Here is a 27,495-nt window from a genome sequence, read left to right on the forward strand (position 1 = left end):
TCAAGCTGCACTACTGCACTAACCTGATTCAAAGGGGCGTAAACCCGAGGGGTTGGGGGGACTCCGATAAAAACAGACGGGCTGCTCGTCGGCAAAATCTAAGGGATGGCACTTTGGGCGTGGTAACACCCTTCTTGTGGGCTTCCTGTGGTATTGCCGAGTCACGCTCTAGTGTTCCCATAAGAGCAGTTAGGGATTGCTTATCCTTGGGTTTGTTTGTTATCCTCCCCGTATAACCTCTTCTATTGGAAGATACTAAGATGCCTAGCTACAAGTTGTATTATTTCGACGGTCGTGGCCGAGCTGAGCCAGCAAGGTTGGCTTTTGCTGCCGCGGGAATCGAGTACGAAGACAAACGTATGCAATTCGAAGAGTGGCCAAAAATCAAGAAAGGTAACAAAACATTAGTTCTAACCAGAACCAGCAAAACCACAAATAGGAGCAGAACTCAAATCAGAAATCAAATAAATGGCTCATTTCTTATTGAAGGATCAATGTTCACACCCCCCAGCAAAGCATGGGTTAAAAGAAATCAAGTAAATGGCTTATTTCTTGTGCACACCCCCCTTAGCAAATCATGGGTTAAAAGAAATCAAATAAATGGCTCCTTTCTTATTGAAGGATCAATGTGCACACACCCCTTAGCAAATCATTGGTTAGGCAAATTGAAGTAGTCCAACACATTTATACATCAATTTTACCAAATACCAGTAATGTTTAAAAGAAATCAAATAAAAATCTCAACAATGGATTGTTTGTGACTTGATTCTTCAGAGTCTATTATGGGCTTGGCTGCTAGAAATACCTTAGCCTATAACTGGGGAGGGGAGGTAAACCTTTTCCTTGGAGGGGGTTTCACATTTTCCCAAGAGTGTACACCATTCATTTGTGATTTTAATTCTAATTGAAGAAATTATTGCTTTTGACAGAAATAGATGCTCCATTTGGCCAGGTTCCCCTTCTCGTGATTGATGACAAAATCAAACTTGCACAATCTCTGGCAATCATGACCTACATTGCCCGGGAAGGAGGTACTGCTTTGCACCTGCATGGGGGTCTGTGAACCCCTCATCTGAAATAAGGATGTTAAGCCTATTCCATCTCTTATAGCACATAATTATGCTGGGATGTGATACCATCATTATGCCTGTGGATGTACTATCATAAATAACAGTGCTTGCAAACTATTATAGACTCGTGATTGTAAACTGGGTGGAGTAGTTCATATCTACAAATTGACAAGTAATGAAGTCCTCACACTTGTGATATTAATTTTGGGTGTACAAATAAACATTTTTTGTTTGTTTTTGTTTTTCAAATATGACACACTGACAGCCTTTGATTGACCTTCAAGGTCTAATATTGAATTAAATGAGAAAAAATGCTAAACCCCACCAATGTTACGATGGTGATTGTGTGTGTATGATATGATGATGAAAATGATCATTTGCTGTACAGCGTATTTTTGGATTGAGCTTGGATTGGGCAGAACAACAGGAAATGTGTACCCCTCCCCCCTTTTTTTAAGGGGCCCTTTATATTGTGACTTTATTGTTGAGCTATTTATTCTCCAAGGTCTGGCTCCAGTTAACAGTCTTGATATTGCAATGTGTGATATGATTGTGGGTGCTGAAGAAGATTTTGTCCAAAAACAATACAAATGGCTTTTCGAAAAAGATGAGGCCAAAAAGGTAGTATACAATATACATTTGGCACACAATATTGGCTAATATCACCTTATTTTTCTTAATTTTCCTGCATACTTAAATTCCCAATTTTCGTGATTAGATATAACTTTCATATAATTCAACTTTCATCCCGTGAAATATAATCATATATTTGTGTTTCAAATGGCTAAATTAAATCCCCCTGCCAACAGAATTTTCACCACAATCTCACAATTAAAGACTCGTGAAATGTGCTGAGAAAATAAGTCAAGAGGAGCATCCCCTCCCACCCCACCTCCTCTTGGGGCCTTTTGGACACATTTCTGTAGACCTACAGTACTATAATTTATAAAGCAATTTTGATTTCTTATTTTAGACAGAACTGGGTGAAGCACTTGAGAAAACCCATCTTCCAGCATTTGTGGAGGCATTGACAAGGATTTTAAAAAAGAATGACAACAAGACTGGCTTTCTTGTAACTGACAAGGTATAACTTTTTTCACATTAAATATCAGGCGAAAATCTCAACATAGAAGTTAATAAAACAAATACTAGGGGACTTGCGCTAAGAGATCACCACAGGTAGCCCAAGCTCTTTATTCATCCCTAATGATATTTACGGTAAACATACGGCGAAAAATAAAATAAGTGAAAATTTAAAAGAAACTTTTTAAAAGATGTGTTTAGTCTAATGTGTTTATCTTTAGTTTTTGCGTGTTCTCTGGCTGTTTTAAAGCGATTTTGAATCTTGAACCTTGAAAAAGGCTCTTTAATATTCCTGTTTGTAACACACTTCATTATTACTTCGTAAATGTGATTTATACAAGTGTATTTTTTTCTTTAGATGACCTATGCTGATATCGTTGTGTTCAATGTTTTCAACAATCTGTCATCCACTGATGGATTTTCCCTTGACAAGTTCCCTGAAATCAAGGCGCATCATGACCTTGTGGCTGCCAATGAAGGGATCAAGGCGTGGCTTGAGAAGCGACCCAAGACAAGCTTCTAGAATACTCTGCATTATGGCACAAAGCTATACTAAATGAATTAATCTCATAAAAACAAAGTTTGGATTGAGAAGCAACCAAAGGAAAGCTGCTCTTGCACTTAATTAAACTATCTGACTGATTAACAATCAATTGCTTAGCAATATTAAAATTAAATAATTTTCATCATCATTCACATGCTTAAAAGTATAACAGTATTGAAAAATTAAAGTCACTCACAAAAGTGTGAGGGCGGAGGACGGAGGCAGTTCACGTCATATCAAAACAGTGCACAATCAAAATTAACATTCCAGAGCAGGGCTGCTCCATGCACAGACTCAATTCCCAAAGGTGGAGTTGAATTGCAAAATTTTCGTAACTCGGAGTTTCAGTGTGGGCAAGGTGCGAGAATAGAGCTCACTGACACAAAGAAGAGCGACTTATTTTTATTACGCCAAATATCTATTTTGGAGAACTGTAATGTCGACGACAATGAACAAGCGAAACGAGTGAGTAGATGCCTCAGATAGACACACCACAGCCTAACTTTGTTGGCAGAATAGTTTCCAAACTTGCACATAAAATTTCTGCTGAACTTATTACTGAATTTCGAGGGTTCACATACAAATTTTGCTTTCATGACAATTAATCATTCTTATTGTAAATCTGTGGTGAAAAAGTGGTGTTTTTTACTCATTTCTACTCAAGGTTAAATGTGACGGTCCTTCATTAGTATTCAAGGTTAATATCTAGTTTTTATCCTACTTCTCTTCATTAGTATTCTAGTTATTAACCTCATTCATATTTAATGAATTCATATTAAACCCCACTTTTTCCCTGCTGATACACCAAGCCCTCCCTGTTCTTTAAGATTGTAAATTATTCATAGGTATTTTAGTGAAATAAAGGACTTGCAAGAAAAATGGAAAAGGTGTCAATCATGTAATAAGAAAATGAAAGGGCCAGAGAAAGACTCAATTTAAACTTATAATATAGGAACAACCTGATGCAATAGCGAGAAGAATAGAGCTAAATTAATCGTCTGAGTCCTATACTGGCCTAAACCGGGAAGTAATCACAACTTGTAGCTTGGTGGAGTAAATAGCTCTCGCAGATCATTGCAAGGGTAGTGTAAATGTCGACTGTTCAGTTCATGTTATTGCGTAAATTGTTTCAAGTCTATGAAGGCAGCACTTGCTTATTCATAAGGAACAAAGACACTATTGAAACATAGTTTTTCTGGACTTATGACTTTATTTTATTTTTATTTTATCTAAGAATGGGAAGTCTTTTTAGCATCTTGGGTAAACAGGCCAGTACCCAGGGGGGGGAGGGTGCAGGGGGGTGCGTTCGCACAACGGTCGAAAGTCCACTTCCGGTTCTCAATAGACGTGCTATTTGTAGACAAAACTCTTAAGCCTAAGGTAAGTCACTCTGGTATGTCACCAATCCATGTAGTCAAATCCGACAATAAACGTCCCTTGGAGATACTGTAAAGGCATAAAAAAATCCCTTTTACTTCTGTCAGGGGTGGTCATATTTTTATCAGAAAACTCCCTCCACCCTCCCGGGAAAAATTAGGTCCAGTTTTCCGGTAAGTCACTGTGGTATGTCACCAATCCATGTAGTCAAATCCGACAATAAACGTCCCTTTGAGATACTTTAAAGGCATAAAAAAGTCATATTTTTATCAGAGAACTCCCTCCTCCACCCTCCCGGGAAAAATTAGGTCCATTTTTTCGGATTTCGCACCCCCCCCCAGAAAAATCCTGGGTACGGGCATGGTAAAGGTATGTGTTACGCATAACCGTGCTGACTACGCGTACTATAGCAACTACTGAATTCACAAAGGACAAACCGTGTCGATGGTTGACGGGTGACATTCACATATACATAAGCACCAGTTTACATTATCCACCAAGCACTGGTTTGACGTGAACACAGGAGTGCAATAGGCTAACTGCGTGCGCTAGACGATGATTGCATGCAAAAAACTTGTATAACCTATTCATTCGTCAATATCGATACCATTAATAGCTCATCTTTTCAAAAGTTCTTTTCTCGAACATCTTATGCCCTCTTGAACAGTCTTCGATGGGAAAATTATATCGAGTACCAGTCCGCAGGGTTGTTTCTGTGAGAGACAAAGACAAAACAATGTTATAAACGTAAGAGACGACAATTGTTTGGAGGGATCAATAATGAGCCATTAATAAACGCGTCTGGCTTGCGACATCGCTTAGAACGTACAAGCCAAACATTAAGCACCATTAACACCATTAACACATTAACACCCTCGCCATTATTAGCAATGTGACTTTTTCAATGTGCAACGATTCAGCTGTAATTGATGTCAGCCTACACCATTAGCAACACTATGCCGTGTGGTATCTATGGATTGCTTAGTTCTGCTGGCTTGGTGGAACCGACGGTATGGTGCCATTAAAGCATGTTCGGACCGATGTCTTAGTACGATATGCGAGGCCGTAGACTGTAGCTCTTATACAGTATGTTTGCGGTTTATCAAGAGAGTTTTTTTTACTGTATTTAAGTAGCGTATTGTGGTTGGTTTGTACCTGATATGCGAGGCTGTATGTGTAGTGCTATATTGTGGTTGGTTTGTACCTGATATGCGAGGCTGTATGTGTAGTGCTGTGTTGTGGTTGTGTTTGTACCTGATATGCAAGGCTGTATGTGTAGTACTGTATTGTGGTTGTGTTTGTACCTGATATGCGAGGCTGTATGTGTAGTGCTGTGTTGTGGATTGTGGTTTTGGTTGTACCTGATATGCGAGGCTGTTGGCATGATATTCTCATACAGCATGTTGGCAGCTTTGGCAGCGACAGGATCCCGACCCATGGTGGCAACCGCTTGAACTTTTTCTCCCCTGCAAGCACAAGTATCGATGCATAGAGGTTGACATTAGTCTACGTAGCAAGCCCAAACGGGTCTAGGGAAGAATAGAGATGGAAATGAGGCGCGCGCTAGGGAGAGGAAAGGATGAGCTCCCTTTCCCAACATTCCCTCCATCCTTCTTTTCAGGTGCACGGGGTCTATCCCATATTTTCCCCAGGCATTGCGCTTGCTACGCAGGCTAGGTTAATCTCAGTCAGCCAGCACTGGGAGCAACTTCAGCATACCCCGCCGCAATTGTGGCCACGCGATAAGTAATGGGTCCCCGAGGATGAAAGAATAATTTTAAAATATAGAATATAATTTTGTTTGTACACCAAATACTCAACTATAGCAAGCTAGATAAAACCCATTGTACCAGTTTAAACTTTATCCTTGCACTCACTTTACAAAATATGCCACAAATTTAAACTCCTCCAGATTTCCGTCAATAATGACGTCATCGAAATGGTGCGCATGACCTACAAATCGACCAATATGACTAGTGGTTAGAAACAATAACTTTAGCCAATAGGAACAATCGATAAGAAAAGTCAATAGGATAAGTCAATCAGATCAGTCAATAGGAACAATAGGATCAGTGGTCAGGAACAACCAATAGGATCAGTGGTCAGGAACAACCAATAGGATCAGTGGTCAGGAACAACCAATAGGATCAGTGGTCAGGAACAACCAATAGTGGTTAAAACAAGTTAGTCATTAGGAACAACCAATAGGATTTATGTTTAAAAATAACTAAGAGAAAAATTCGTTGGGAGAATCAACCAATAGAATTAGTTAATAAAAACAGGAGTAAAATAAGTCGATTGAAGCAATTATTAGGGAATAAGAAATAAGGTCAATTCCTCAAAAGTTCCTGCAGATAAAAGGAAAGATGATATCTTACCAGCGTATCGGACGCTTTTACCGCACATCATGGTCCAGAAGAAAGGAACAGTGTGAAGCCGCTCCTGCTTGCCCAGCATGTTACGCGCAGCCGTCATGCCTGGACAAACACGAGAAACATTACTCGAGTCTACCAACATTACCAGGTACGTTACGAGCAGCCATCATGCCTGGACAAACACGAGAAACAGTACTCGAGTCTACCAACATTACCAGGTACGTTACGCGCAGCCGTCATGCCTGGACAAACACGAGAAACAGCACAAGTCTACTAACATTAACAGGCACGTTACGCGCAGCCATCAGACCTGAACACACACGAGAAACGGTACAAGTCTACCCATATGTGCACCCAGCATGTTACGTGCAGCCATCAGCCTGAACACACACGGTAAAGGTACAAGTCTACCCTTATAAGCACCCAGCATGTTACGCGCAACCGTCAGAGATGAATACACAAGAAACGGTACAAGTCTACCAACAATCATCGTCGGGTACTCAGGGCGTTGAGGTCAGCGTAACGAGGCGCGAGTCTTTCCTCTCCCGTCCCTACCCCCTCCCCCTCCACCGGCCTTGTTCTGCCAAGTTCTCGCGCCTGTGACCTCGACGCCCTGGGTTCCCGAGGATGACAAACATTACCTAGCACGTTACCGCAGCCGTCAGACCTGAATGCATACGGGAAACGTTACAACTCTACCCACATTGCCAAGCATGTTACGTGGAGCCGTCAGACCTGAACAAACGGTACGGAGTCGTTATCTGTGTAGCCATGTTTGTCGCTCTTACCATGTTTGTGTGAAATCTGCCAGTGCCCGATGGTAACACGTTCTCCGCCGAGCATTTTAAGAGGGAAGTTTGCTATATCCCCGGCTGCGAACACGCCATCACATGCCTTCATGTACTGAAACAAATACAAGTCACGCTACTCAGTCATGTTAAACAATAACAAGTTTTACACCCCCTGTCACACACATCACACAACATAGCAAGTGTCACGCCATCACATGCCTTCATGTACTGAAACAAATACAAGTCACGCTACTCAGTCATGTCAAACAATAACAAGTTTTACGCCCCCTGTAACACACATCACACAACATAGCAAGTGTCACGCCATCACATGCCTTCATGTACTGAAACAAATACAAGTCACGCTACTCAGTCACACCAAGTTAATTACCTCATCCACAATGACATTTCCTGAATCAGTAGTAGGAACTGAACTACCCTTCAGGAAATCTGTTGATGCCTCCACACCTGGGAAAGTTAGAAAATTATTGTAATACACAATGCGCATTTTGGATTTTTGGATTTTTGCCTGTTTGCTTGCAAATGGTTACCATGGCAAAGACAGTCCGGCCCCCCCTTTCTTGAGACTTTTGCTGCGGCCCCCCCTTTTTTAAACTTTTGAATCTACCCCTGTTGAGCCTGCTAAAGGTGCTATTAGCCAGCATGACTAACCTACTCCTAGGACACACATGTCTGCTTCCAGCACCGAACCGTCAGTCAACACCACAGCGGTAAGCTGTAGACAATAACATGCATAACATGTGCTCAATGGGATCCATACCATGATCTCAACTCTTTTACGGGAAACTTTTCTAGTTGGTCAGATGGTTGCTGTCCACAAAGAGTCTTAAAATCCACCACTCTTCTGAGCCCAATTACCCTGAATTTGTTTCCACATCCACCGGGGTTCAATCTTGGAACAGGGGGCTTACTGGAAAGGAGAGGGTTTTTTTTCCACTGCTTTTGATACCTGCATTTTCATCCTCTAAAGTCTCAGATGCTATTACCATTAGTGTGCAACTAAAAGATGTAAGCTTTTTTCCTTTTTGCAAGAGGTTTTATTGTCCATTAAGGGAGAAGCAGGGGGCGGGAAATGGTTTACAACTAATGAGGCATACCTTGCCATTTTCTCCTTTGAACTCCTTTGCTGTTGCACCTGACACAAATTTCGCGCCTTTATCCTCTTGAAGCTGATATAAAAGATCAATAGTATAACAGGGCCAGGCGAAGCAGGGCCACTACTATAACAAACACGCCAAACACCTTGAGGCGCTATAAGAAGGCCCACTACTATGACAAACACGCCAAACACCTGGAGGCGCTAGAAGAAGGCCCACTACTATAACAAACACGCCAAACACCTGGAGGCGCTATAAGAAGGCCCACTACTATAACAAACACGCCAAAGACCTTGAGGCGCTATAAGAAGGCCCACTACTATAACAAACACGCCAAAGACCTTGAGGCGCTATAAGAAGGTCCACTACTATAACAAACACGCCAAAGACCTTGAGGCGCTATAAGAAGGCCCACTACTATAACAAACACGCCAAAGACCTGGAGGCGCTATAAGAAGGCCCACTACTATAACAAACACGCCAAAGACCTGGAGGCGCTATAAGAAGGCCCACTACTATGACAAACACGCCAAACACCTGGAGGCGCTATAAGAAGGTCCACTACTATAACAAACACGCCAAAGACCTTGAGGCGCTATAAGAAGGCCCACTACTATAACAAACACGCCAAAGACCTTGAGGCGCTATAAGAAGGCCCACTACTATGACAAACACGCCAATCACCTTGAGGCGCTATAAGAAGGTCCACTACTATGACAAACACGCCAAACACCTGGAGGCGCTATAAGAAGGCCCACTACTATGACAAACACGCCAAACACCTTGAGGCGCTATAAGAAGGTCCACTACTATGACAAACACGCCAAACACCTGGAGGCGCTATAAGAAGGCCCACTACTATGACAAACACGCCAAACACCTTGAGGCGCTATAAGAAGGTCCACTACTATGACAAACACGCCAAACACCTGGAGGCGCTATAAGAAGGCCCACTACTATGACAAACACGCCAAACACCTGGAGGCGCTATAAGAAGGCCCACTACTATGACAAACACGCCAAACACCTTGAGGCGCTATAAGAAGGTCCACTACTATGACAAACACGCCAAACACCTGGAGGCGCTATAAGAAGGCCCACTACTATGACAAACACGCCAAACACCTTGAGGCGCTATAAGAAGGTCCACTACTATGACAAACACGCCAAACACCTTGAGGCGCTAGAAGAAGGCCCACTACTATGACAAACACACCAAAGACCTTGAGGCGCTATAAGAAGGTCCACTACTATGACAAACACGCCAAACACCTTGAGGCGCTAGAAGAAGGCCCACTACTATGACAAACACGCCAAACACCTGGAGGCGCTATAAGAAGGCCCACTACTATGACAAACACGCCAAACACCTGGAGGCGCTATAAGAAGGCCCACTACTATAACAAACACGCCAAAGACCTTGAGGCGCTATAAGAAGGCCCACTACTATGACAAACACGCCAAACACCTTGAGGCGCTATAAGAAGGTCCACTACTATGCTAACACGCCAAACACCTGGAGGCGCTAGAAGAAGGCGACATTGTCCAATTGTGCCATTTCCTACTCAACAACAAAAAACAAGCAGTCATTAATCAGCGCCTCGTCGACAGGTCCTATGAGATTGAAACAGATAGCGTCTCATACAGGAGGAACAGCGTGGACATTAAGAGGACCGATGAGGGAATACAGGACAACACGCAACAATCGCCAACAGCGCCCATGCAACCAGCAAGCAAGGCACAAGACTCACAGCAACACGAGGTCGCACCACCTAGTCGGGATGACAACGCCCCAGAGAAGATGATGGCTGGACCAAGATGAGCAGCCAAGAACCTGCCTACCTTAAAGACTATATCAGATCTTAAATACCACATCAGAGACTTGAACTCTTTTGTTATTGTTGTCTTTTGCACCAAAGGAAGGGGGATGTAACGTGATCTTAGTTGATTATTATTGTATTGTATTATTGTATGAAATTACAGGTCTTAGGACTCTAGTTCACTTGTATCGAGCACTGATCACGAAGAAGAACCCAACATTTTTTTTATATCCAAATTATTTTTAGTATAGATACTTTTAGTATTTCATACCTTTTTTAACAGGCCACCTATCTTCTCACCAAGAATGTTAGCAAAAGGTATTTTACTTCGTCCCACAACTGTCACGGATGAGGCCTTTTCAAGAAGGTATGCACTTATCTCCATACCTGGAAATGAACTTTTTTAGTACTATATCAAAGAGATCAGACATAAAATATTCAATTGCAACAATAACATTGAATCAAAGAAGATTCGATTGCAACAAGATCCAATCACATACTGTAGTATCCAATCACAACAATAAAATCGAAATAAAATCCAATCATCAACAGAACTTTGATGGTTTAGTAATAAAATACAACACTAAGATTACATCTTATGCCATACCAATGAAAGATGAGCCAACAACAACAGCTCTTTTTCCTGGTGCCATTTCAGCTGAGAAGAAAAACAGAAACAGGCAGTATTATACGAGTGATGGTGGTAATATCATATAATACTATTTAAATAACCAAGTCAATATTCAAAATTTTTACCTATTCTGTTTGCATCGGCAGGGGTGCGTAGAATTAGAATGTTTTCCAAATCAACTCCAGGAGCCTTCAATGACCTTGGCCTGTGGTAAAAACAACATCTCATGTGTTATGGGAGGGGGAAAAAATGAGAAAATCCTCTTGACTCAACAATATGGCCATTTCACTTTTTCCCATTCTAACTTAGAACATCATAGCTCCCCTCCCCCTGTAGCTATTAGTACACTATCATAGCTCACCTTCCCCCTGTACCTATTAGTACGCTATCATAGCCCACCTTCCCCCTGTAGCTATTAGTACGCTATCATAGCTCACCTTCCCCCTGTAGCTATTAGTACACTATTATAGCTCACCTTCCCCCTGTACCTATTAGTATGCTATCATAGCTCACCTTCCCCCTGTAGCTATTAGTACGCTATCATAGCTCACCTTCCCCCTGTAGCTATTAGTACACTATCATAGCTCACCTTCCCCTTGTACCTATTAGTAAGCTATCATAGCTCACCTTCCCCCTGCAGCTATTAGTACACTATCATAGCTCACCTTCCCCCTGTAGCTATTAGTACACTATCATAGCTCACCTTCCCCCTGTAGCTATTAGTACACTATCATAGCTCACCTTCCCCTTGTACCTATTAGTAAGCTATCATAGCCCACCTTCCCCCTGCAGCTATTAGTACACTATCATAGCTCACCTTCCCCCTGTAGCTATTAGTATGCTATCATAGCTCACCTTCCCCCTGTAGCTATTAGTACACTATCATAGCTCACCTTCCCCCTGTAGCTATCAGTATGCTATCATAGCTCACCTTCCCCCTGTAGCTATTAGTACACTATTATAGCTCACCTTCCCCCTGTAGCTATTAGTACGCTATCATAGCTCACCTTCCCCCTGTAGCTATTAGTACACTATTATAGCTCACCTTCCCCTTGTACCTATTAGTAAGCTATCATAGCCCACCTTCCCCCTGCAGCTATTAGTACACTATTATAGCTCACCTTCCCCCTGTAGCTATTAGTATGCTATCATAGCTCACCTTCCCCCTGTAGCTATTAGTACACTATCATAGCTCACCTTCCCCCTGTAGCTATCAGTATGCTATCATAGCTCACCTTCCCCCTGTAGCTATTAGTATGCTATCATAGCCCACCTTCCCCTGTAGCTATTAGTACACTATCATAGCTCACCACCCCCTGTAGCTATTAGAAGTACACTATCATAGCTCACCTTCCAACTGTAGCTATTAGTGCACTATCATAGCTCACCTTCCCCCTGTAGCTATTAGTACACTATCATAGCTCACCTTCCCCCTGTAGCTATTAGTACACTATCATAGTTGAGCATGTTGCCGTTGCTGAGGGTGACAGTCTTCTTGGTATTGTCAAGTGCAACTGCCTGTGGAGAGATTTGCGATTCATGTTGACGAAAACGAACAAAGGAAAATGCAAAAGATGGTCATTATTAGCTCTTATTATTAGCTTAAAGGGTAGTTCAGCTATGTATACCACTGTATTTTAAAGTCTTATCAATCTGTCTCTAAGGGATAAGCATAATTTTGGTTATAAATATGGTTCTACACAACATCCACAGAAGTCCACTGCTAGGAATTTTTACAAGAAAAAATATCATTCATCACATACTGATTGGCCTGCCAGAAACTCAATCCCTTTCTCTGCAAAAAAGTCAGCTGAGCGGAGCTTCAAATCATCGGCAGCTGCACCAAGTTTCTGGAAAATAAAAATTGGCATTAAGAGGCATGTCCCTTCAAATAGTACGGAGGGAGTAATATATGGTAGTCCTATGTCACATGTCTTTTCCACTTAAACATGCGATTTGATAAAGCTTTTACCTTACTAAGAATGGGCCTGTCATATGGTAAATGGGGTTCCTTTGCTACAAGAAGTACACGACCTGAAAAGCAATCATGAGACAGTTTAATCAGAGCTGAAAAATTGTAGTAGCAGTGTTGATCATCCTGCACAGTGATTGTCTTATGCTGATAAAATATATATAAAATATCACTAATTATAATTTTTTTTTATATTTTCGCAAAAATTACCTGTTATCTATTCCTGATGAAAGTAAGCATTGCCAAACATTGATATATATACTTGGTGATGACGGGATTTAGGTAGTCACGAAGAGGAGGTTATATACAACATTTTCCCGTCTACATTCTAAAAATGTGGGGAGGAAATTGAATTCATCTGCAGAAAATTACGACAATAGCGACTTCGAAAAGATGCAAATTAGGGAGCAGTCATTAATAACTGGGGGGTTGGTCTTTTTGCCAAACTATGGTTGACCAAGGAACACAGTTCTCAAATAAAGCTGCTTTCTCCTCTACAGTTTTAGCTGGTTGAAATGCTCTTTTAGGAGGCATTTTTGCATTATTAAACAGACTCAACAGGAGTTCAGTTAACGATTAAAGAAAGGCTCTTGCTTTACACAAAAAACTAAATTCAAATTTTTCCGTGCCACACTTTAATGAAAAGGCTTATCTTTGCATACTTTAAGCATTGTTTTTTAAACTGCCATGTACAAAGGAAAAAGGGCAATAGAAGCTATTGTGTTGTAAATATGTTTTGCATCGCAATTAGGGCAAAAATAACTATTTAATATTCAAAACACATTCAAAACACTTGAAGATCTTTCTTTTGCTCAGATGAAGGGCTAATGCTCAAATCGTCAGTGCAACCACTCTATTTCAGAGAGGCATTTAACATACTTTTTCAACCTGGTGTTGATTTATAACTCGAAGATCATGTTTAAAAAAGTACATAGAGGCTGCTCAAGCAAGAGCTAGCGCATCATTTCAGTATTATAAAAAAGTATACTTCAGAGAAAACTTTTAAAACACAGAATGTGATGCAAAGCGGAAGGCTCACCCTGGAATCCCTCCTCTCTTAAAGTCTCTGCTGCCTTCATACCTGCCCCTCCTGTCAAGAAACAAAGATCATACACTTGTATTTGACTTAGCACAATATTGCATATAAAACACCCCCTTGCATACATTTTTGTTCATAACACATTGGGATCAGTGATCACTAGATCACATTGTGATCTTAGTATATGTCTAGGACAAACACCCTAAGTACATGTTCAGCACATGCACTAAATGATGAAACTCTGCAAGCTGGCTAACAGATATCATATAAAGGCTAAACCAATACCCAGGAAGTTCACAAACCATACCCTGACTGGCAGCACAAACCTTGTTACAGCAAATAACAGAAGCAGCCCCCTCTCATCACCCTAACACATGGTATGAAGCCTACAACACACTGGCAAGTTGGATCACCATCAATCAAGAGGGATTTGATTGCCAGTGTTGAGCAAGTCAGAAGTCTAGATATTGATGAATTCTCAGACAGACCTGGTGTTTTCCACCTGCTGATTGAGATTCACTTATTCATTTGTACAAAATCATCTTAGTGTGTTGTAGGCTTACAATTTTACCTCCTCCAATAATCACAAAGGTGCGCTTGTCTGCACTTGAATTGGGTTGACAGGCAACAGCTTTTACACGTTTATGGGACTGAAATTGCTAGGAAATAAACAGGAAAACATGTATCCTGAGCATAATTACAGCTTCTTCAGTTAGTAAAACTAAACGAAAAAGGTAAAAAACAACTGTTTAGGACCAAAAGTGGTACCTCTGCATCTGCTCTGACTATAACATCTTCTCCAGAGACGGTGACCTGGAAATGACAAAACCACGTATCATCTATTTCTGATTTCTATAACTGAAAAGGCCTCCAGCTTGCAAGCATAGACAAGCTGTAGAAAACGAAGCATCTATAGCACCTATAGGCGAAGCTGAGAGAACCTGACCCCTGCAGGATGTAGCCAGGATTTACCGACCGGGTGGAAGGGAGCACAGTTATAGATAACACATGGTAAAATTATTAATATTTGATGGTCCATCCGTAAATAATGATTCAATTTTTGGTAGCTGTTACGGGTGTATGCACACGCTGTGAAACCTAGTAACATGCCTGCCATAGGAGGCAGAACCCCTAACATAAAGAATCCAGACCCCCAGCAAACCTTGGGGGAACCCCCAAGCAAACCTTGAGAGAACTCACTTCAAATGTGGGGATACTATCAAGTCCTGGAAAGTCTTCTATATCTCCAGTCTTGACATTGAAGCATGCTCCATGCCATGGACATCTGACTCTGCCTCTACACAAGGCACCAGACGCTAATGGTGCTCCATAATGGGTGCACTTATGCCCAACGGCATAGAAAGTCCCATTCTCCTTGACAAGCAGTGCCTTCTTGCCTTCAGCTAACTCAACCGTCTTCATCCTAAAAACAAATATGGATAAAATGTGCACAGATGACATTGGAGCGCCCCCTCTCTCAAAAAGTTAACTGTCCTAGGAACCTCCCTCTACTACCCTTCCCTCCCTACATAAAATAATACAAAAACTTACTGCCCATCCTGTAGGTCACTGACTTTAGCAACAACAGCTTCCACCTTTTCAGTCATGTCAATCAATTTGCAGCCTGGTTGGATAGGCAACAGCAAATATGTTAAGATCCTATCATACTCATACTCAGGCCCGTACCCAGGATTTTTCTTGGGAGGGGTGAGAAATCCGAAAAAGTGGGCCTTAATTTTTCTGAGGGGGGGGGGAGTTCTCTGATCAAAACTCTTACCAACCCTGAAAAAACAAAAAAGGGATTTTTTTATGACTTTGCAGTATCTCCACAGGATGCTATTGTCTGATTTTGGCTACAAAAAAGTCTGACTTATGGATTGATGACATACCGGAGTGACCCAGCTTATGCTTTATAGTTTTGTCTACAAATAGCATGTCTATTGACAAGCCAAAGTGGACTTTCAGCCGTTGTGGGGAGGGGGGATGCATTCCCTCCCCCTGCACCCCCCCCCCCTGGGTTCGGGCCTGATACTACAAGAGTTAGATAACAGCCAGCTTCTAGTTCCAGTTTATTATGTAGTAAACAGATTTGCAGCTAGTAATTAATAGTCATATCCATTTGTCATCATTACTATTATTATTATCACCATTTTCCCCCCTAAAAGCTTGTCCCTAATTACACAACATACAATGGTGTGAGGTACAAGGTCATTTTATGAGAAGCGCTTAGAACATGGTTGGTATAAGCGCTATATAAATGCTATATTATTAAGGCAGAATTGGCACTATATTGCAAAGAAGGCTGGGTGAAAAAGGCATACCTCATTTCCAACACCCCCATCACCCCCCCCCCCCCCCCCACATACACACACACACATACCCCCCTCCCCACCCCACACACAGATGCACAGACATATTTATTTGGTCACAGGCTTATGCAAAATATTGTTACCATTGCTATGTACTGGGCTATGTAAAGGTTTTTCAGTGTCTTGTGCCAGCTCTGGTCAAACCACCTCTTGAGAAAAAGCATAATGTACCTCAGCTGCATACAGCTTGTAAGTAATTTTGATGAAAAAGGAAAATGCAAGTTAATTAAGTTCAAGTAAACCGACTTTATGCTTTATCTAGCATAAACTGATGAGAATATTGTTTAAGTATACTTTATTAAATTATTTTGAGATGCTAATGAAAGATGATTGCTTGGCGAGAGGGTGATCAAAATAAAACTTTTTTATTCCTAATAAATGAATTATCAAAATAAGAGCATCTAGTTTGACTATGAAATCGATTCATTCATCAAATTGACGTAATATTACTAAACGAAAAGTAATACGAAACAGCAACTACACAATAGCAGAGAGACATCTATGATGTAAACATTTTGCAGGACTGGTATTACCTTCGACACCGCTAGCGTCCGACACGGAAGTTGGTATGGTGCCCGTAGTAGAAAAACTAGCAAAAGAGGGATCGTATCCTTTGGGATTGTTTGTTTTCACTTTCGGGGCATCTTTTGGCCTTTTCACAGACATTGGAACGCCCATTCAAACGGAGTTGGGGTATTCGGACGAAAACGAAAATAAGGTGGGCTTGTATGCTTAAGCAGATGTACCTTGCTTATGCTAAATTGGTTTCCCTATCTGACCAATTACAAACAAGCTTGCTTTTAGTCCAAAGCATTAACCTTCGTACTTAACTTACCTTCCAATTACCAGATGCTTTTAGCTAGCGACTCTGTCAGTCCTTCCCTCCTTCGCCCTATTTTCAGGCCGGTAAGAATGCGTGACGAGCCTCGTTCACAAGCCTAGGCCACAGAGAGCCCAACATTGCGAGTAGCTAGACCAGCAACTTTTGGTGTTTTACCTGGAAAATGGTATCTTTACGATTCATATATTCCAAATGTTTGCATAGGCCTTTTAGGCGATGGAATTATACACATTGCTTTCTTCTTAGTGTCATTTTTTGGAACAATCTTTCTTGCCTGTATCTTTTTACTACCTTGCCCCTTGCCTGTCTCGTAAACAATAAGCACCATTTTGTTTTTGTCAATGTGAAATTGCACCAAGTGGTAATTTATAGCAGACATGCTTCTTAGCAAATCTCAATCTAGGTGGTAATCGGTTGTTAAATGTTCAAGTTAACATACAATACATTTTTAAAAAATGATTTACTTGTTTTTAGGGGGGGGGGGGGGTGAATAGGGGTATGTAAATGCGCCGATCCGCAACATTTTCGGGGCAAATCCGTGGATCTGCAGATATTTTTAGATCCGCATGGTTTGACAGATAAACAATAGCATCGATTGAAATTCATTTAAAATCCGAAATTCGACCGTCAAAGCAGTCAAAATCCGAAATCCGCTGAAATAATCATCAAAATCCGTGAGCATTTCGGGGCCGAATCCGCGAACCTATTCACCCCCCCCCTTTTTATACACAGGTTCAAAAAGCAGTATCCTGGTTCCACAGCCTCAAACATCTCTCTGGTTAGAGATGTTTGAGGCTCTGGAACCAGGGTAAAAAAGCAGCATCTATTCCTAGAACTGAATTTTGTTGGGAATTTCAGTCTTGGTATTTAATTCAAAAGCTGTTGCTAGAAAAGCAAAAATAAATAAAAAAATAACATGAATGTTTCTGTAATGATCCCACCAGATGAAACATTGTTGAGAAAATGAAAATGTTTGTGTTCTAGGAACATGCACATGCAAAAACTGTTGCATCAACATTGTGCCAATGTTTAGTTGAGAACACCCCATCTAAATAAAGAAGCCAAGAATGGAGTCAAGTTGCGTGTTACTTTAAAATTGTCACTTTTATTAATAGCATTGGCTGCTCAAACCTTACACACATTAAAGAAGTCAACGTTATCTCTTTACAAACAGCATGTGTTAATTGCTTAATTACATTTCTATGAAGCAGTTCATCCATGAAATGATGGACTAATGATCATCCTCGTCTTCATATCCCTCAGGGAGAGCATTGGCATGGGGATTATGGAACAGGCTGTGGTTGCCATCTTTCCAGGGAAAGGGCTGTTGGAAAACAACAAGACAATAGAATTTCCTTCCTGAAATACTTCACTATACTTTGTCACTTAACTATAAATTACTATTTTACAATAGTTTATTGCTTTACTCTAGCTTATTACTTTATAGTTTATCTCATGCATTACAAAACAAAGCCTAAAAATATCAAATTACCACGTTTCTCTAAAAAATCCAGAGGCTTAAGCTAAAATCTGATGATTTGAAATTTGCAAAACCACAAAGCAAAGTACATATGGAAAAATGTGAAATTTGGAAGTTGCAAAGCTGGAGGTAGGGGCAAAACTCTTATCTTCACCATCCATTTGATTGTAAAATTACCTTAGATCTTATCCTAAGGTGAGAATATTCCACGAAGTCAGGGCGTGGGTGGTGGTGGTGCTCCTGCTCCAGCTTGTATGCATTGTAGATACAGATGCCAATGGCAGGGATGGCCACAAATGCCGAGACGTTTCTCCATGTCTTCATTGTACCTACAAGAAGAAATCAACAAATTGAACACCGAGTGTGAAATCGGTTCACAGACGTTTCATGACAAAATCGACTACTATTGTTTTCAACTGAGGACCAGCTACTATTTGTGGTCATATGGTCGAAATTTTGTGTTCAAAACACAAGTTACTGGAAGAAATATCAAAATAGCTAATTATCTAGAAACAAAGATTGTTTTTTTTTTTACTTTCAAACTCTACCAAATACACAACACCAAATCAGCATTAGGTGAAGCCCCCCTACCAATTAAGTGCTCTGAGATGACATACTGTAGTGTCGGATATCATACTCAGGCAAAGGCGCTAGAGATCGGTGGAGTAGCTGTCAACGTTTCAGAGTGCTAATTAAATTTTACGAAACAGCGCTACAAAGGACTCCCTGTGGTATTTGTCATCAAAAATACAGCTATGAGCATATTAGGAGAGTGTCTCAGGACATCATGAAGTCTTTTGGGGCATAATTGAGTGCTTTGCTTATGGATATTTGCAAGCAAAGGTGGATTCATGATGATTTTTTCTTGTTTGGCTTTGCCTGGATGAGAAAATAATTTTCTAATGAATCACCACAGCTCTCCTATAAATGCTGTCTTTTCTGAAACCAAATTGATTCCAAAATTGTTTACACTGCTATTCTGGGTCTGTATGACCTGGAATTGATTTGTTTGGCTTCGGGGTGAAAAGACTTATAAAAAACCATCTGACTTTGGGGAGGGGAGTGTTGACTGGCCCTCCCCTCGTGAATTTTCCCCTGGATCTCCCAGAATGCTTTGCAATACGTAAAGATATTTTCCTGGTTGTACAATCCTTCAAGGAATGGACATTGTGTTTTGAGGCCAAGGAAATGTACCTGGAGGATCAGAATAAAGGTATCTATTTGTGTCTTGAGCTGTGTTTGCTGATCTCTCTCCCTTGTGTGGTATTTTGAGCGTTTTATTGAGAGGGGTGATTCTGCTTTTCTCTCCTTGTTCGATTTGAGATTTGTCAAAGAACCTGTGCTATTATTTGGCTTAAGAGTAGATGCCAACACCTTGGTTGGATGCATATCTGCAAGACCATTTATCCCTTAGACTGATGCCTGAGTATCTTCATCTTGTTGTGTTTATTTTGAATTTATGAATTTTTTGGGTTGTGGGTACTTCCCAAAGCCGGTACAGGCCGGTTTAGGGGTCAATGTGTTAAGTCATAGGGTTTTAGTAGGAAGGTACATCGTTTACTCGTTTTTTATAAAAGATATTTACAAGGATTTGTGTCGTCGGTATTTGTATGTACGTAACAAGACATAGTTAAGCAATTAGAATTTACATGAAAAAATGTGATTGAGCTAGGACATGGAAGAATGTTAAGGTGATGTGAAATAAGGTAGGTTTGTTTGATGAATCTCAAACCATTTTGAACGTGCGAAAGGTCATGTCCGCTTGATTCTGAACATTATCCTTTTTTCCAAACACAAATCACAAAATAAACCCTACAAACTAACCTTCAGCATGTATCTCTTCGGTTATGTACTCTTCCTTCAATGGAGTCCGGGATTTCGGAGAGGAATGAAGCCTTCTAGCCAGCAATCTCGCAAATTGTCGGGACGCCATCTTGGAGTTTTCACCGGTGAGCAATCCGTGAAGATATTATGGGCTAGGTATATTGTGCCCTTTATCTAAACTGGGCGATGATTGGTTCAATGCTTCACATATCACCAATCAGATACCCCGTTTTATTGAATAATTTGCATAATCAAAATGGAAATGTAAAAAACAAGAAGTCTAAAGGAAAAGAGTTTTAGCAATTTTTTATTGTTGCAGAAATGGATTACTTCGAAGAGCAGAGAGAGGAAATAGAATCATTGAAGTCTATATTTTCAGAGGAATTTGCGGAAATTAGCAGCTCCCCACCATGTTTTATAGTGCGAATTGAAGACATTCCTACTCCAACCCCTCTTCAAGTGAAATTCACGTTTCCCGATTCCTACCCCGATGAAGCACCTTTGATCGAGATTCCAAACCGATCACTTGGGCTGCCAAGCGACTTGCTCGTTGAGCTTGTTCAACATTTGCAGCAGGTCGCAAAAGAGTCTTTGGGAATGGCTATGGTGTTTACCCTAATCAATGAAGCACATGATTGGCTTAACAGCAATGCAGAGCGAATCACATGTCAGAAGTCAGTCACTGATGATGACAACGATGTTCTAGATGATGTTGATGATGATGAGTCATTTGCAGATTTTAGAACATCACAATCAAAGCAAGGAGGCCGATGGGATTATGTTATTGGATTAATTGGTAAAGTTGATATACGCAAATACTTTATTGGTCTATTTTTGCAGACATTAATTTTCACAAAAATAAGGGTTAACTTTTTTAGTGAGACCTAAATTTTATGATCTACATATATTGTAAGGGAATTAAATTTCAAGAAAATGTTAATAAAAACATTATTTTTCTTTCGAATTTAATTACACACACAAAAAAACAGGGGCATACACCAATATGAAAGAGCATACCTAAATTCAGAGATAGTTAAGCAGTGAAGGTCTCAGTTTATCCAGATAAAAATGTTTAATATAGGCTTGTTTCATGGGTTGATCCACTTTTCAGTTAAACCTTTTACAACTGTGACATGGATGTATGTCTACGAGGTATGTGTATGATTTCATGGGCTGAATAATGTAATAAGCTGTTACAAACTGCACATTTTTAAAGATTGTCATGCGTCTGCTACATTTTCTGTTCCAGAAGCATTAAACCTGAGAATGTATTTGCATTTATGTCTACATGTCAATATAAGCTCAATTCTCTTGGTGAGGGTTGCCATATTTGGCTTGGTAATAATAAGGTGCTTTTCTGTAGTGCACAAATTGCATCTCTTCGTCCGATTCGAGTATGCTTTAGCTCAAGCTAGCATTTTTCAATCTATAGAATAATCCTCTTTCTTCTCTTTAAGTTGCCATACATATTTACTAAGCTCCGTGTTATTCCTTCTATTTTCATTTCTAAATGACTGCTTGTGGTTCCCCCACCTTGTTTTAAACTTGTTTGCAGTTAAGCTTATGTATGTTTTGGTTTTTCCCTCTGTTTTTGCAGTAGCTTGGTAAACTAGTTCTTGCGTTAAGCATTTGCCATTTAATGGGCGCTCATCTTTTTTTCTACAGTTGCACTTTCTTTCCGTTTATGTACTTTGCGGTTTGCTCTTTGTTAAGGTGGTCTTATTCTCGATATTGTATTAAAGGATAGAGACAGAACTTGGTGAGTAATTGAATTGTAGGGTCCCCTAAGCTTAATTAGAATGAGAAAACACGGGAATGCTTGTTTGTCGATTTTTAAGCGACAACATATTTTCAAGAGAATTCGAAATCTGTATAATAATTGTACAAATTTGCACTTGGTCATGCCTAATCGAAATAATCTATACCTCTGTCCTTTCTTAAATATGAAAACAACCACTAAGCTTTCATTTGCAAAAAACAATAAAGGTGTATCTGCTTTCTCTAAAAAAAATCGAAAAATATCGCAATATAGCCCAAAGCAAAGGTAGAAAATGGAGTATGCGGACAAACAAAATTTACATGGTCAGTTTAGACTTGCCACTATGATCCTCATCATGCCTAAGTATAAGTCATGTCTCTCTGCAAATTAAAAAAAAGTATCGGTTATTTTTGAAAATATAATGGAAAGTTCATAAACTACTGGTCTGTTCATATGTTAAATAACTTCAAATTGGTTACCGATAAATAAATTAAAACAGAAGCCTACCAAAAATGGATGATTAAATATTATCATCCAAAAACATGAATGAAATCGGATGAGATTTGGGACTACTAGACGTCAATTTCATAATGAGTAAAATGAAAAAGTTGCTATAGAGAATTACTAACGAGCCTCCTTAAAAAGGTAGCCCTTCCATAAGCCTTCACTTTTCTACTTTTAGGTAAACCCTCAGCAGGGAAATCAACTTTCTTCAATGCAGCAACACAGCAAAATCGAGCCAGGGTTGCATCCCACCCTTTCACCACCATTGAACCAAATATTGGTAGAGGATTTTATGCCATTCCTTGCCCATGTGGTACTCTCTCAAAACAATGCAATGCAGCGTACGGCCATGCTGACAATGGTGATAGATATGTGCCTGTCATTCTAAAAGATGTTGCCGGTCTAGTCCCAGGTGCTTGTGAGGGGCGTGGCAAGGGAAATAAGTTTATGAATGACTTGCTTGATGCTGATGTACTTATTCATGTAATTGACGCATCAGGAGAAACAGATGAGAATGGGAAAGAAACAAGCGGTGAGTAAAGTCACTGTTTATGTTAGATAGATTTTGGCCTTTCAGAGCAAAGGCACTCCTTGCCATCTTATATCCCTGATCCATCAGGCACTGCCCCCCTCTTATCCCTGATCCACCAGGCACCCCTCCCCTCTTACCCCTGATCCACCAGGCACCCCTCCCCTCTTATCCCTGATCCATCAGGCACCCCTCCCCTCTTATCCCTGATCCACCAGGCACCCCTCCCCTCTTACTCCTGATCCATCAGGCACCCCTCCCCTCTCATCCCTCATTCATCAGGCACCCCTTCCCTCTTATCCCTGATCCACCAGGCACCCCTCCCCTCTTTCATCCCTGATCCATCAGGCACCCCTCCCCTCTTATCCCTGATCCATCAGGCACCCCTCCCCTCTTATCCCTCATCCATCAGGCGCCCCTCCCCTCTTATCCCTGATCCACCAGGCACCCCTCCCCTCTTATCCCTGATCCATCAGGCACCCCTCCCCTCTTATCCCTGATCCATCAGGCACCCCTCCCCTCTTATCCCTGATCCATCAGGCACCCCTCCCCTCTTATCCCTGATCCACCAGGCACCCCTCCCCTCTTATCCCTCATCCATCAGGCACCCCTCCCCTCTTATCCCTGATCCATCAGGCACCCCTCCCCTCTTATCCCTGATCCATCAGGCACCCCTCCCCTCTTATCCCTGATCCACCAGGCACCCCTCCCCTCTTATCCCTCATCCATCAGGCACCCCTCCCCTCTTATCCCTGATCCATCAGGCACCCCTCCCCTCTTATCCCTGATCCATCAGGCACCCCTCCCCTCTTATCCCTGATCCATCAGGCACCCCTCCCCTCTTATCCCTGATCCATCAGGCACCCCTCCCCTCTTACCCCTGATCCATCAGGCACCCCTCCCCTCTTATCCCTGATCCATCAGGCACCCCTCCCCTCTTTTATCCCTTAGCCATCAGGCACCCCTCCCCTCTTATCCCTGATCCACCAGGCGCCCCTCCCCTCTTATTCCTCATCCATTAGGCACCCCTCCCCTCTTATACATGATCCATCAGGCACCCCTCCCCTCTTATCCCTGATCCATTAGGCACCCCTCCCCTCTTATCCCTGATCCATCAGGCACCCATCCCCTCTTATCCCTGATCCACCAGGCACCCCTCCCCTCTTATCCCTGATCCACCAGGCACCCCTCCCCTCTTATCCCTCATCCATTAGGCACAGTCTGTAATAGGCTTACCAACATCCCCTTCCTTTTTATCCCTGACCCACCTACATACAAGCAAAAGTCTTCCACCTTCCATTCCCTGTCATCATGTACACAGTGTTCCTCTCTGTTTGTTCTATTTGGAAATTCTTTGTTGGCTTTTTCAAAAATGCCCTTTGATTTAGGCAGCCACATCCCTTGTTGATCTTTCTACTACTACTACTTTATTTTTTTTCACAGATTATGATCCTTCTCAAGATGTAGAGTGGCTCTATGAGGAACTCCATCGATGGATTGCCGACAATATCATGGACAAGTGGGATGCCATATGCAAGAAACCTATGAAGTTATATGATATGTTCACAGGCTACCATGCTTCCAAGTCGCTCATTCAGTCCATTTTCATGGTGGCTGGTATCACAGAAAAGAAATTGAAAAATCTATTTAGTTTAAACAAGAAAGATGCAACGGAGTTAATCGATAAGCTAGTGTCTGAATTTTTGAAGGTAAGGTTCCCCATTCTTCTAGCATTGAATAAGATAGATAGACCAGATGCTGAGAAGAACATTGCAAAGTTCCACACAAAGTTCAAAGGGATGTCTGTTGTCCTGGTCAGTGCCAAAAGTGAGATGTTTCTCCAGCAACAAGATAAAGATGGGCTATTGCAGTATGCAGGGGGTGCTGCTGATTTTTCATTTCCTGGAAATGATGTATTGTCTGATGGACCTATTTCACAAGTGTATATGGATACAGCCTCAGAAATCAGATCCAAAGTCCTTTTCCCTTATGGTAGCACTGGTGTTTTAAAGGCTGTATCTGAGGCAGTCTGTCTCCGCCAACCTGTTTATGCCTTCCCTGTCAATTCCCTAGATACACTAGAATCAATAAATGTTTTACCAGGAAACAAAGAGAGGGATATATTGCGTGACTGTGTCACCCTAAAACCAGGCACTTCAGTTGGGAAGCTGTTTAATATCATGTGTAACCCCCCTGTGAGTTTGCTAGCAGGGGATTATGTGCGAGCCGAGTGTGTAGACGGAGCAGGCAAGAAAAGGGTGATGCATAAGGATGACATGATTGATGGAACTGCCCAAATTATCAAAATCATGAGTAACAAAAAGGCATCTGTGTCGAATAAACAGCGGAGTTGATGAATGAGGACAAAAGTTTTCCTATCAAAAAATGTTTATATTATGTGAGCCAAATTTGTTGTTGGATGGCGGTTGATAATTCAAATATATAACCTCTGCAAATAATACCACTGTGACCAATTAATTTCCTTGCTGCATACAGTCAAATGGGTCATGAAGCAACAGTAAAAAAATAAAAGCCATCAACTGGTTAAGACAGTTGATTTACTATACACACTATTCCCTAAAAAGACATAGGATTTTGGATTAACCAAAGTCGTGCCACAACAAATTTCGCTTTAAGCTACATTATCACGGTTGAATCAACTTGAATACTTGAATTGATAATTTCATTTGATTTTTACTCATTCGTTTACTCACAAAAAACTGTTTTCTTCAATCTATAGATTGAGGACTTCTCCATTTCTTCACTGTTTAATTTGTAAAAAATAAACAGCGGCATTGTTATGCAAGTGTTTTTTTTTCTTTCCTTTTTTATTTCTCATAAATTTTTTATAGTTTTTTTTTATAGGTATAAGGTATTCTAACCCTCTAGAAAGAGCGAATATATTTCCACTTTACAGACTACATTCCTCGTTTCAATATCGTTCCACTCCCATTTTGCCTGTATTCCTAATATGGTATGCTGGTATATAAACAAGTGCGTTACCATCAATCTCTCATATGCTGTATGCTATCTTTTCCGAGTAGATAGCTTGTATTTGGAAAAAGGTGGGAGCTAGAGAAATGGTTTTCTGGTTTCCGCTAGATGTTGCCTTGTGCATTTTCGCGGCTGCAGTTGCTTTTATTGGCTATGTGTACTTTACAGCACCAAAACAAATCTATCGTAAATACAAGATTGTTTCAAAAAAATTCCAAAATTCCGGCCTATCAAGGGCTTTGGGGATAACAGAAGAGTTTCACGCTATCCAAGACAGGTTCTTTTCTCTGGATGAAGTGTCGAAAGCTATCAAAATAGCGGGACTCGAGTCGAGTAATATGATAGTGGGTGTCGATTTCACCGCTAGCAACGAATGGCAAGGGCGAAAAAGCTTCAACGGAAAATGTTTACATCACATCTACAGAAACAACTCCAAAAAGCTCAACCCTTACCAGAAAGTCATCCAAAGTATAGGACAAACTTTAGAACCTTTCGATGAAGATAATTTGATCCCGGTTTTTGGGTTTGGCGATGTGAGAACCAAAGACCAAAGTGTGTTTTGTTTCAATGAAGATGAATCTCTTTGCAAGGGATTCAAAAACGTATTAAAGGCATACAATAACATTGTACGACGAATTTCTTTAAGTGGGCCTACGAGCTTTGCTCCTATCATCGAGAAAGCCATAGAAATTGTAAAGCGAGAAAAGAGCTATTACATCTTGGTGATCATTGCAGATGGGCAAGTTGTTGATGACCAAGATCTCCGGACAAGGCAAGCGATAGTTGACGCGTCCAATTTTGCACTATCAATTATTTTAGTTGGTGTCGGTGATGGCCCATGGGATAGAATGCATGAATATGATGAGCTTTTACCCCAAAGACGCTTCGATAATTTTCAGTTTATTGAGTATGATGAAGTGACTGAACATGCAAAATTTCCTGATGCTGCATTTGCTTTACATGCATTAATGGAAATTCCAGACCAGTATAAAAGCATTAAACGGCTCGGGCTTCTCTCTAAATAAAGTACTATCCGCAATAACTTAGTGATTCGATTCTGTCAAGAATAAGAAGCTTCAGGAAAGCGAAAAACTTCGGCTCATTATTTATTTACATTTTATCATGTTTTCCGTCGTAGTCATATCTCGTAGAGAATTATGTTCTATTCACAGTGTATGGGAAACAATTAGTACTTTTAATACTTTTTCGAGTTTAAATAAAATAAATGTTTTAATTGTTACAAATCTTGTTTTGTCGTATGCTTTTTTGTGAGATCTTATTCAAGGATTTCATAATTTGATTAAATTACCAAACCTTTTGGTGAATTGATCGCCAGGTTATCAATTGTGGTTTTGACTTGGTGATGTTTAAAACC

At 40.9% G+C, this 27,495-nt stretch overlaps 5 protein-coding genes across 6 annotated transcripts; 3 read left to right on the forward strand and 2 right to left on the reverse strand.

Moving 5' to 3' along the window:
- Positions 1–139: 139 nt before the first annotated feature.
- LOC5519744 (hematopoietic prostaglandin D synthase) lies at positions 140–3,583 on the forward strand. Its single transcript, XM_001639481.3, has 5 exons — positions 140–393; positions 930–1,031; positions 1,576–1,691; positions 2,044–2,154; positions 2,512–3,583. The coding sequence occupies exons 1-5, from the start codon at positions 261–263 to the stop codon at positions 2,674–2,676; spliced, it is 627 nt and encodes a 208-aa protein (XP_001639531.2). The 5' UTR covers positions 140–260; the 3' UTR covers positions 2,677–3,583.
- Positions 3,584–3,887: 304 nt separating this feature from the next.
- Positions 3,888–17,141, reverse strand: LOC5519745 (apoptosis-inducing factor 3). Of its 2 annotated transcripts, XM_032364501.2 has the most exons (20): positions 17,025–17,140; positions 15,372–15,444; positions 15,021–15,243; positions 14,589–14,633; positions 14,392–14,479; positions 13,821–13,871; positions 12,782–12,843; positions 12,573–12,659; positions 12,236–12,327; positions 10,935–11,014; positions 10,786–10,836; positions 10,450–10,565; positions 8,359–8,430; positions 7,913–7,976; positions 7,632–7,708; positions 7,238–7,352; positions 6,453–6,551; positions 5,952–6,027; positions 5,436–5,540; positions 3,888–4,787 (listed from the first exon to the last, which is right to left on the reverse strand). In XM_032364501.2, exons 2-20 carry the CDS (start codon positions 15,425–15,427, stop codon positions 4,757–4,759), a joined length of 1,590 nt encoding a protein of 529 aa, XP_032220392.2. In that variant the 5' UTR covers positions 15,428–15,444; positions 17,025–17,140; the 3' UTR covers positions 3,888–4,756. The 2 variants fall into 2 exon arrangements, with proteins under 2 accessions (XP_032220392.2, XP_048582850.1); XM_048726893.1 differs by lacking the exons at positions 3,888–4,787; positions 5,436–5,540; positions 5,952–6,027; positions 6,453–6,551 and adding an exon at positions 6,588–6,691 and having other exon boundaries at positions 17,025–17,141.
- A 974-nt stretch (positions 17,142–18,115) lies between these two features.
- Positions 18,116–20,491, reverse strand: LOC5519655 (cytochrome c oxidase subunit 6A, mitochondrial). The gene is made up of 3 exons (XM_001639580.3): positions 20,335–20,491; positions 18,688–18,839; positions 18,116–18,354 (listed from the first exon to the last, which is right to left on the reverse strand). Exons 1-3 carry the CDS (start codon positions 20,441–20,443, stop codon positions 18,262–18,264), a joined length of 354 nt encoding a protein of 117 aa, XP_001639630.1. The 5' UTR covers positions 20,444–20,491; the 3' UTR covers positions 18,116–18,261.
- A 39-nt stretch (positions 20,492–20,530) lies between these two features.
- Positions 20,531–25,932, forward strand: LOC5519746 (uncharacterized GTP-binding protein YGR210C). Its single transcript, XM_001639482.3, has 3 exons — positions 20,531–21,130; positions 22,776–23,129; positions 24,570–25,932. Exons 1-3 carry the CDS (start codon positions 20,656–20,658, stop codon positions 25,478–25,480), a joined length of 1,740 nt encoding a protein of 579 aa, XP_001639532.3. The 5' UTR covers positions 20,531–20,655; the 3' UTR covers positions 25,481–25,932.
- Positions 25,933–26,027: 95 nt separating this feature from the next.
- LOC5519747 (E3 ubiquitin-protein ligase RGLG4) lies at positions 26,028–27,364 on the forward strand. Its single transcript, XM_001639483.3, has one exon. The coding sequence runs from the start codon at positions 26,207–26,209 to the stop codon at positions 27,143–27,145; it is 939 nt and encodes a 312-aa protein (XP_001639533.2). The 5' UTR covers positions 26,028–26,206; the 3' UTR covers positions 27,146–27,364.
- Positions 27,365–27,495: the final 131 nt, after the last annotated feature.

The sequence above is a fragment of the Nematostella vectensis genome, chromosome 4, assembly GCF_932526225.1.
Source record: "Nematostella vectensis chromosome 4, jaNemVect1.1, whole genome shotgun sequence".
NCBI classification, from domain to species: domain Eukaryota; kingdom Metazoa; phylum Cnidaria; class Anthozoa; order Actiniaria; family Edwardsiidae; genus Nematostella; species Nematostella vectensis.

Bases quoted from the DNA above. Each gene is read 5' to 3' on its own strand.
- LOC5519747 (XM_001639483.3), top strand. From the start codon at position 26,207: ATGGTTTTCTGGTTTCCGCTAGATGTTGCCTTGTGCATTTTCGCGGCT.
- LOC5519745 (XM_032364501.2), bottom strand. From the start codon at position 15,427: ATGACTGAAAAGGTGGAAGCTGTTGTTGCTAAAGTCAGTGACCTACAG. The intron at 12,328-12,572 runs GTATGTGATGAA...ATCTCTCCACAG, and splicing joins AGTTTCTGGCAGGCCAATCA to GCAGTTGCACTTGACAATAC. The intron at 6,028-6,452 runs GTAAGATATCAT...GTCGATTTGTAG, and splicing joins TAAAAGCGTCCGATACGCTG to GTCATGCGCACCATTTCGAT.
- LOC5519655 (XM_001639580.3), bottom strand. From the start codon at position 20,443: ATGGCGTCCCGACAATTTGCGAGATTGCTGGCTAGAAGGCTTCATTCC. The intron at 18,840-20,334 runs GTTAGTTTGTAG...TTCTTCTTGTAG, and splicing joins CGAAGAGATACATGCTGAAG to GTACAATGAAGACATGGAGA. The intron at 18,355-18,687 runs GTAATTTTACAA...GTTTTCCAACAG, and splicing joins ACCTTAGGATAAGATCTAAG to CCCTTTCCCTGGAAAGATGG.
- LOC5519744 (XM_001639481.3), top strand. From the start codon at position 261: ATGCCTAGCTACAAGTTGTATTATTTCGACGGTCGTGGCCGAGCTGAG. The intron at 1,032-1,575 runs GTACTGCTTTGC...TTATTCTCCAAG, and splicing joins CTACATTGCCCGGGAAGGAG to GTCTGGCTCCAGTTAACAGT. The intron at 2,155-2,511 runs GTATAACTTTTT...TTTTTTCTTTAG, and splicing joins GCTTTCTTGTAACTGACAAG to ATGACCTATGCTGATATCGT.
- LOC5519746 (XM_001639482.3), top strand. From the start codon at position 20,656: ATGGATTACTTCGAAGAGCAGAGAGAGGAAATAGAATCATTGAAGTCT. The intron at 21,131-22,775 runs GTAAAGTTGATA...TTCTACTTTTAG, and splicing joins TTATGTTATTGGATTAATTG to GTAAACCCTCAGCAGGGAAA. The intron at 23,130-24,569 runs GTGAGTAAAGTC...TTTTTTTCACAG, and splicing joins GAATGGGAAAGAAACAAGCG to ATTATGATCCTTCTCAAGAT.